The sequence below is a fragment of the Thermobia domestica genome, chromosome 7 (assembly GCF_964235325.1).
Source record: "Thermobia domestica chromosome 7, izTheDome1.hap1.1, whole genome shotgun sequence".
In the NCBI taxonomy this organism is placed as follows: domain Eukaryota; kingdom Metazoa; phylum Arthropoda; class Insecta; order Zygentoma; family Lepismatidae; genus Thermobia; species Thermobia domestica.
This window is the reverse complement of record NC_137460.1, coordinates 244079840-244090323: the sequence shown is the minus strand read 5'-3', so window position 1 is coordinate 244090323 and position 10484 is coordinate 244079840. Positions and strand designations below refer to the sequence as shown.

Below are 10484 nucleotides of genomic sequence, written 5' to 3'. Positions count from 1 at the left end.
TGATAGGGATTGCCACTTGACACAAATCTATAGTACTATAAATGTTTCACACGTCCCTTTCTCACTAAGACCGACGTTAATGATCTCCATCTGTTGTGATATTAGTCAAATCGTTTACATAGTATATGTTTTTATTTGGTGGAATATGTGTCATGTTTCGAGGGTGCTTAGTAAAACTGTAAACACATCTTTAGATTTATAATAATTTTTTCTCTTGACTGTTCCCTTTTTTTCCTGTAATTTGGGAAAGAACTCATCAATTTGAGAAGAGTGTGTAACGTGATACCGGAAAGTGAACAAAGAAGCATACAATATTATTGGTGTACATGCATGTAATATTCTTCAAATAATTTTAGTTTACCTTTTTTTTTTCTATTGATAGAGAGTTCCTGTAATGCAAATAATAATAACTTCCAATTTCGTAGTAATATATATTAGAAACTCTTCACGTAATTAAATACAATGATTGCTTTACAATTTACGGGAAGAGCTGGACATCTCTTTCTCTTCCTTGACTCCTGTGACCTCCTTCGCTTTGATGAAGCTGTAGAGGGTGGCAGGCTCAGGCTTGGCCCGGTTCAGTGGACAATCATCTATGGTATGGGCGTTATCTCCAGTTTCACCACAAAGCTTGCAAACATACCTGCGTAGTCTGGGACAGGTGGTTTCACCAAGTTCATTCTTCAGCATGTGACTCTTATAGATGATGGGTGGTTGACCTTTCTCCCGACAGAAACTACATTCCTCGGACACTTCTTCCTGTTCCTCCTCTTTGAGGACGCTTGGAGGATTAGGAGTTGCTGGTTGTGTTTGTGGATGTGGATTCAGAACGGGAATGTCCGCATCCCACGGAACTCTAGGTTCGTCCTCGTCCTCAGGAGTGTATGGCACTTCTACGCCATTCCTGTTGAAATCCTCCCAAATTAAATCTAAAGACAAAACAAAATACAAAAAATAATATTTTTAATAAACTAAAATAAAATATTAATGTAATTGAAATATTTAGCACAAAATGTATGAGTCTGAATTCAACATTATTCATATTAATGAAGACGGATCAAACTCGTGGCTACGGATATATATGTGTTACACCATTTTGCTTCTAGAAATCCCCACATTTTATTTATATTTTTACGTGCATTATATTATACTAGTAGAAGTATAAGTTTTTCGGCAGGAAAAAGCTAGTTTTAATGACTGTGAATACAAAACCTGATATTTGAACGGCTAATGTTTATATGGTTAATACGCGACTTTGGCGCGGGAGATCTGAGTTCGATTCCCGGTGGAAGCTCATGTGCCTCGAATTCACCCTCTTTTATAGTCTCTGTACTAAATGGGATGCTAAATTTCAAATCAATCAACCAAACAACGGAAATGTAAAGACTAACAGTTACTCCCTTCCCCCTCTGTAAAGAGCTGAAACAGGTATTCCTCTGTTCATAATTTACAATTAATATATCGAATTAACATCTCCACCTTGAGCAGATCGTTACAGCTGGAACTTTCTGAATAAGAAGTCGAAAATGTGTATATTGAACATATTAGAAATACCTAAAACACGTTTCAGTTTATTTTAATAAGGAGTTCATTTCCTGAATTTATATTCCCTAACTTCAGATATTCCTGAGATGTTCTATGTTTGGCAAAGAAAATCGAATTCGTCTTTTCTTACCTTCTTAGTATAGATATTTCGTAAGATGCATCCCGAAACTTGTTTATATATATGGTCCCATAGTTATGGAGCTATTGACCTTTAAAGTTCATTTTTTTTTAACGTTTTCGGCAGCCTATAGCTCCGAAAGTAAGCATTTGTGCATCCAAGTTGGTCTATACATTTTGTCTTATCTTGGTGTCAGAAATCACCTCTCAAATGTTGTCGGTGTTGTTTTGAAACACCCTATATATACATATATATATATATATATATATATATATATATATATATATATATATATATATATATATATATAATAGAGTTACCCTGTCTCTAAGGTCCCCTCACATAGGGTAACTCTTATTATTAAAGTTACAACAAAATGTAAGAAGGAAAACCATCTTCAAATATGATGTTTTCAATCTAAAGTGAAGGACTTTTTTTTTTTTTTTTTTTAATCGGACGAAGCGTTTGGGCTTGTACACTCTTTATGCGCCCAATGTTAAATGAAAATGCAACGTTCACATTTATCTGGACCCAAAACATAAGTGAATGAAGTTATTGTCTTTTATGCTTAAATGTCGATGGTCAGCCGCCATTTCAAACATGCCCCCATTTATCATACTCTTACAAAATTTATCCACCTGCCAATAGATGGCAACGTTGCATTTTCATTTAACATTGGGCACATAAAGAGTGTACAGAACAAACGGTTAGTCCAATTAAAAAAAAAGATCCTTCATTTTAGATTGAAAACACCATTTTTGGAGACAGTTTCCCCTCTTACATTTTGTTGTGACTTTGATAATAACAGAGTTACCCTATATGAGGGTACTTTTGAGACAGTATGTGTATAAACTTATTTTCTCTACAATAATTAATACTATATAGTAAAGTAAGTAAGGATGCAATTCCCAAAAATGGAAGAGATATTTCTTTACATAAAAAAAATACAATTATTATAGTGAGACTTAAAAAAAAAAAAACTCGAATAACTTCTCACTCACAAGTAAACCTTACGTTTGGGTGAATCGAGTTGCTGACTGAGACACATATGAGAAAGTAGTACTAAATGTGGTCAGTATTTCAGTGAAGTTGTAGGTGCGAAGCTCCAGGGGTTTAGGAGATACAGCTACCAGAACATCACATGGAAGTACAGAATAGTCTTCATACAGTTAGAGGTAAAAGCCCTGTAAGACCTCTTGTAACGACGAAAGGTGAATAACAAATATATGGGTATATATTAGGACTAGGGGGAAGTCATATAGTAAGGGTATATCTGACGGCGGCCATCTTGAAATCCGCCATTTTGAATTAAGGTTAAGTTTTTAAAATAGGAATAGGGTCATGTGATACATGATTAAAGGTGAAAATTTAATCAGAAGAGCAATGGTGACGTTACTTTTGATTTACGCGCAATTGGTAAAAAGTTACAGGGAAATTAAATATTGTTGCAGCATATGTATTAGTTCTTTACCCCACTGTGTAAATTTTGTGTTAATGATAATAATTAAATAAAAAGCAGGTGGATAAATATTAGGTCTATGGTAAGAGTTGTCTTGATGGCGGCCATGTTCAAATCCGCCATTTTGAATCAGACAATAGTTTTAAACAAAACGCAAAACATTGACACCTTATTAATAGCAAATTTTACCATAAATCCAACGGTATAACCATTTTTGCTTTATCATTAACTACCATTTGTTATCGCATAAACAAGTTGCTAATTTAAGGAAAAATTACCAAAGTGGAATTGAGTCATAATTGAACTTGCGTCTTTCTTCCAGAAAAGTCCTCAATTAGTACAATCAATATGTAGTTCAGAAAAGAGTGCATGACTTGCACAAATGCTCTGCTCACAGTGAGCACACCTGACAAAGGAAATCGAGTTACACTTGACATATTTGTCGTTAACAATTCCGTCACAGCAGTAGCAGTAATTATTATCATTAACACAAAATTTACAAGGTGGGGGTACAGGACTAATACATATGCTGCAACAATATTTAATTTCCCTGTAACTTCTTACCAATTGCGCGTAAATCAAAATTAACGTCACCATTGTTCTTCTTATTAACTTTGCGCCTTAAATGATGTATCACATTACCCTATTCCTATTTTAAAACCTTAACCTTAATTCAAAATGGCGGATTTCAAGATGGCCGCCGTCAGGTATACCCTTACTATATGACTTCCCCCTAGTCCTAATATGTACCCATATATTTGTTATTCACCTTTTGTCGTTACAAGAGGTCTTACAGGGCTTTTACCTCCAACTGTATGAAGACTATTCTGTATTTCCATGTGATGTTCTGGTAGCTGTATCTCCTAAACCCCTGGAGCTTCGCACCTACAACTTCACTGAAATACTGACCACATTTAGTACTACTTTCTCATATGTGTTTCAGTCAGCAACTCGATTCACCCAAACGTAAGGTTTACTTGTCAGAAACAGCAATAAACCATGCGCTAACAAATTTACATGCAATATGAAATCATTGATGACCTCTCAGAACCACACTTGCCAATTATTACAAATCGACCTGGATTATAATCATACAAACAATAACGTAAAAATAGAAACTAGAATACTAAACCAAATATATATAATATTCTTGATTTTCTGAGAAACGTAAATTGGAACGCCGTGTATGAAAAACATGGAATAGAAGACAAAGTTTGCTATTTCTTACTATGTTCAACAATCATTTCCAAAAACAAAGCGTAAACTAGAGGGAAAAGGGCATAGAAGTTAGATGCCACAGGAAATTAAAGAATAAAGTAAACTGAAGCGAAGATTACTAAAAGAAAAAATGTTTCACCTTATAGAAAAATCGAAATAAACAATTTTACTAAATTCTATAAAGCATTAATTAGAAACACTGAACAGACACATTACATCAATATCATTGCTCATTCTAGGAATAAAACCAAGTCTCTCTGGCAAGCTGTCAGAGATCACATATACATAAAAGATAGAAAAGTAAGTAATATTAAAAAGTTATTCATTTGTGATACAATAATAGATGAACCTACACAAATATGTGACGAATTTAATCGACATTTTAAGGAAAGAGCTGACAAGCTAGTAAAAATAAGAGAATCCGATACAGCCATTAAACTGTTAGCAAACGTGATACTGCGTTCTGTTTACAGCATATTTCTTACGTCAATATTAGAAAACGAGGCATTGCATCAAATTAGTCAATCGCAGGAAAGTAAGTCAACAAACGACGAAATACCGACAAAAATAATAAAACCATGTAAAGAGTTATTGACACCGCATATAACATGTTTATTTAATCAATGCTTAATAAATGGTGTATCTCTTGATGTTCTTAAAATAACTCAAGTAAGACCAACATACAAGAAGGGGCACTCCACATCCGTCGAAAATTACAGACCAATCTCGCTGCTACATGCTTTCAGTAAATATTTGAACATCTAATAAAGAGCAGACTATCGGATTTTCTCGTACGCCAGCATATTATAGCGAATGAGCAACACGGCTTTGTGCCCAACAAAGGCACCCAAACTCCTACCTATAGCTTAGCAGACCATATACTAAAAAGAATAAATGAGAAATTTACAATACTCAGTAATTTTTACGATCTGAGTAAGCCGTTTTATGTAATAAACCGTGAGATTCTTCTAGAAACTAGAACATTATGGCATACGTGGAAACTGTCTCAAGTTATTCAAATCTTATTTAGAAAATAGTAAGCAATCAGTCGAAATTATAAAAGATACAGGTGATACCCAAATAAAATATGGAGTGCCACAAGACTCGGTTCTAGGTTCACTCCTGTTTCTGCTATATATAAGGGATCTATCTAGCAATATAGATATCAAAATTATACTCTATGCTGACGATATTTAAATTATTATCAAAAGAAAAGATAAAAACGTTCTTGTTAACAATGTACACTCATGTCCAAAATTATTGTCGCATGTCTATAAATATGTTGTTTTAGGAATATAAATTGATAACGGTATTTCTTATAATGTTTCTATGTGTATAATCCGCAAAGACATGTATGTGGCAAATTTCTTGTCAAAAGAGCAGTAAATAAGAACAATAAAACGAAAATAAAACTTTATTCTCCATTTAGCAAGATTTTGGTTTATTCATTCTAATTTTCGTATTTATAATTCTTTCCCTATGAAATTTACCACAAATATACATTTCCCGATTATACACATAGTATCAGTATTAAGAGTACCATGAAAAATTTTTATCAAATTATATTCTTACAAGAAGACAGTTATAGATATGCGACAATCATTTTGGACATGAGTGTACATGACATAACAAAAAAACTTTGCTTTAGGTTTGATAATAATCAGATGGTCTTAAACAACACGAAAACACAATATATACTTTTCCACTCAGCACATGCTAAAAGTATCAATAAATCTAAAGAACACATCCATACAACTAGTCAACGCAACAAAATTTTTAGGGATTATAATCGATGAGCACTTCAGATGGAGTAGTCAAATTGTAGCAAACTATTGTATACATAAACTAAATTTGAGGCTATATGCTCTACAAGTGCTAAAGGGGTTAATATAAGTTTACTATGGGTCCATATACCCTATCATAAAGTATGGCATTCTAGTTTGGGGTAACGCAATTGAAGGCAAATCTATATATAATATTCGCCTTCCCTCCCACAATTTTTGCGAGGCTCAATTTCGATTTAAATGGCATCAGAAGTGTTACTGTTTATCTCAGCGACCTCAGAAACTATAGACTCGACACTAATATCGGTCATTTTCGATCATTTGTAAATGTCGTTCCCCTCCTTTAAGTTACACCGTCAAAGTGATATGGCAAAAATCATCTCATGTTTGACCTTAATCTAGGTTGAAAATTTGATCGAGATCGGCCCGGTGGTTCAAGAGTGAAGTCACAGTCACTTTCATTTTTTTTACATATATCTCCCCTTCCTCCTCCCCTACGTTGCACCGTCAAAGTTAAATGATGAAAATTATCCCAAGCCCGAACGTCATCTATGTTGAAAACTTGATCGAGATCGGTTGGGTGGTTCAAGAGGTATTAAGTTTTATTTATTTTTATATATTTGTCCCCCTCCCCCATCCCTAAGGTTTACCGTCAAAGTGATATGATAAAAACCACCCCAGGTCCGAACTTCATCCATATTGAAAATTTGATTAAGATCGATCCTGTGTTTAAAGCGTGATGAAGTCACAAAAACGGTCACTTTTATTTTTATTCTTTTTACATATATCTCCCCCTCCCCCTCCCTTAGATTCCACCGTAAAAGTGAAATAACGAAAAGATCCCAGGCCCGAACCTTATCTATGTTGAACGTTTGATCGAGATCGGTCGAGTGGTTCAAGTGTCAAGTTTTATTTATTATCATATATTTCCCCTCCCCTAAGACCTACTGTCAAAATGAAATGATAAAAAGATAACTTCCTAGATTTGAACTTCATATATGTTGAAAATTTGATTGGGATCGATCGGGTGGTTCAAAAGTAATTAATTCACGAACATAGTCACTTTTATTTTTATATTTATTGATTTTTGTATATCTCCCCATCCATCCCCTTTCCTACGTTGCTCCGTCAAAGTGAAACGAAAAAAATCATCCCAATCCCGAACCTCATCTACGTTGAAAATTTGATCGAGATCGGTCGAGCGATTCAAGAGATTAAGAGTCACAAACTTAGTTACTTTCAATTTTATAATATAGATGACTTATTACTAAAATACCGTCAATTAAGTTAGTGTAACAAGGCACAAAGATCTGCTGTCCCAATGGACAGTGTACACTATTATGGTGATATTGATATATAAATGCAGTCTATTAACTACAATTGCATTGTGTGCAGGTTATAACATAATCTTATATTAATAATGCTATTCATAATTATTAGCAGTTTGCATGATATATTGGCACTTCGTATCACTTCATGTTATAGCAAGCTTCCAGAGACTAGATTATAAGTCTGTAGATTACGTTTCTAAAGAACTTTGCAAATTGTAAGATTATAAAATACTGTAAATTGACCAATTTGTAAATTAATAAAATAGACATTTTATGTACAAACGTATTTAGGTATATATTAGGTCCATAAATTACCATATAGCATACATTCAAACTAAAAAAAAACGACATTTTATCGCTGAAAACGAAAACTAGACATACAGTATAAAGGGCCACATTACCTTAATAGCTTAGGGCGCCACCAAACCTAAATCCGGCACTGCTTCCGGTTCAATACTGATTTCCTTAGAGCAAAAGCTAAGATATGTCGAGATGCGACCTCTAGCAATTGATCCACCTTCCCAGGAATAGGTTCCTCCTTCTCCATTAACCCTCTACTCAACCAAAAGTTTGGGATGATTGCAGTCAACTGACCGAATTTCGTCCCACATGATCAACATTTACCACATTTGATTATTATTATTATTATTATTATTATTATTATTATTATTATTATTATTATTATTATTATTATTATTATTATTATTAGCTTTCGATACAACAAGGGAGAATTTCTTCAACACAAACAATAACCTATATCTTTCCGAATGGTCCGAAACTATAGAAGAACTACAGAGTGGCACATAAAAATGTCATATCATTTGTTTCGTTCATTACGCATGTATTTATCATCAAATTATTACAAAATTCGTGCAGAATTAATTGTACGAGCATAGAAAATGTGTTCAATGTGATCACCATTTTGTTTCACAATCTCTTGCAAGGAAACTTTTATGTTTGTCGCAACCTTCCTGCACAAGTCTTCCGAAATTAGACGGCAGAACTGCATGATGAGAGCCCTAAGTTGAGCTACACTCGCAGGCTTCATTGCGAAGACATTATCTTTCAAGTAACCCCACAAGAAGCAATCACATGAATTGATGTCAGGGCTATGCGGGGCCATTGTCTCCCACCTCTGTGACGCTCAGGAAACCAATGTGACATTATCTGCCCATCAAACATGTCATACAGGTAATCAAGAACATTTGCAGTGTGTGGGCGATCTCCGTCTTGCATGAAGCATTGAATTTGTAATGAGAGACCTGTTGCCAAGAGTTCTGGAATAAATCTGTTTTCCAACATGTTCTTATATCGATCTTTGTTTACCATCTCAGTAAAGAAAAATGGTTCGATGCGATGAAATTGCTGCCCATATACTGACCTTTTCTCCACAATTTTCCCTTTTGTGCAGAATGTGAGGAGGTTCACTCGTCCAGAAACGAACATTTTGCTTATTCACTACACCATTTAAATGAAAATATACTTCGTCAGTAAACCACGTGTTGTAAATAATGTGATCCTCTTGCACTAACCATGGAGCGAACTGATGTTTTCGTTGCTTGTCCTCTGCTGTTACTTTATGCATAACTGTTATCTTGTAAGAGAACATGTGAAGATCAGAATGGAGAATCCTTTCTATGGACCAACGAGATATTAGTAACTCAGCAACCGTTCTCCTTGTTGATTTGTTAGGACTTCGTGTCAAAGCAACGTGAAGTGCTTCAATGTTTTCAGGGATGCGGACACTTGGTTTGAGCCCTCGATTTTTCACCACTGAGGTCAGTTGTTTCACTTTGACGATATAATCTCTTAATAGTGCCTATTTTGTACGAAAGTGTACATGAAAACATCTTTGTGTCGGTACAAAACTCCTCGTTTCTGTAAAAAAAAGTTCAACTTCTGTTCAACGTTCAATCTACTCTTATGTGCCATATTGAAAACTGCTCTTTGGCGCCAACTAAATATTGATACTAACTGCTCGTTACATCTACCGGATTTTCCACAAACCGAAGTATACGAATACAAGTTTTCAACCTTCCATCTACCTAGGTATAATATTATATGTGTAATGAAAAAATGGTATGACATTTCGCGTGCCACTCTGTACTATGAAAGCGTCATGAACGCAAAAAAAAAAAAAAAAAAACCCTCTGAATGTGCACTACAATACATAGTGGAGAGTACATCGCTTTGTGCTACTGTGAAAGCTACAGGAATTCTTTCCAGTACGTTGCAAGAGAAATTACAATAAAAAATCATCATCATCATCATAGGTATTCTACCCTTATTGGCAGGTCACTGGCAGCAGCTGAGAAGCTTCCATGCTCTACGGTCCTCCGCTAACCTCTTCGTCTTCACGTATGATCTTTCTGTTTTTACATCATCCATTAATTGTAGTCTCCTTCGCCCCTCCCTCTCTTTCCCGCCACCATACCCTCTAGAACATCCCTCATGATACAATTTCTTCTTAGGCAATGTCCCAACCAGTTTCTTTTCCACTTCTTAACAATATCTAAAAGTGTTCTTTTCTCCCCCACCATTTCTAACACCCACTCATTCTTATTCCGCTTGACCCAAATAATTCTTTCCATCCTTCTCCACACCCACATTTCGAATGCTTCAAGTCGTTTTTCATCACTTTTACGTAATGTCCACGTTTCCGTCTCATACAGTACAACACTCCACACGAAGCATTTTATGAGTCTTTTTCTCAATTCTTTATTCAAGGTCCCACAAAACAGACTTTTCTTCCTCCTAAAGGCTTCTTTCGCCATTCCTATCCTTGCTTTTATTTCACGTTCGCACTTCATGTCACCACTAAGAATGCTACCCAGATATCGAAAACTACTCACTTGTTTTATTTTCTCCCCTCCCTCTTTTATATTTGACACAGACCTCTTCGTTCCAATCACCATGGCTTTTGTCTTTCTAACATTTATTTTCATCCCATATTCTTCAAAGCCCTTTCTCATTTTTTCTAACATTTTATTGATTTTCTTTTCAGATTCTGCAACAAGCGCCATATCGTC

The 10484-nt window shown here is 35.0% G+C and overlaps 1 protein-coding gene across 1 annotated transcript in view; it reads right to left on the bottom strand.

Moving 5' to 3' along the window:
• Positions 1 to 275: 275 nt before the first annotated feature.
• Positions 276 to 10484, bottom strand: part of LOC145689033 (nanos homolog 1-like) — a 30267-nt gene continuing 20058 nt past the window's right edge. Inside the window, exon 2 of the mRNA XM_081763169.1 lies at positions 276 to 929. Coding sequence (XP_081619295.1) covers positions 472 to 929 — 458 coding nt within the window. The 3' untranslated portion in view covers positions 276 to 471. The remainder of the gene's footprint in view (positions 930 to 10484) is intronic.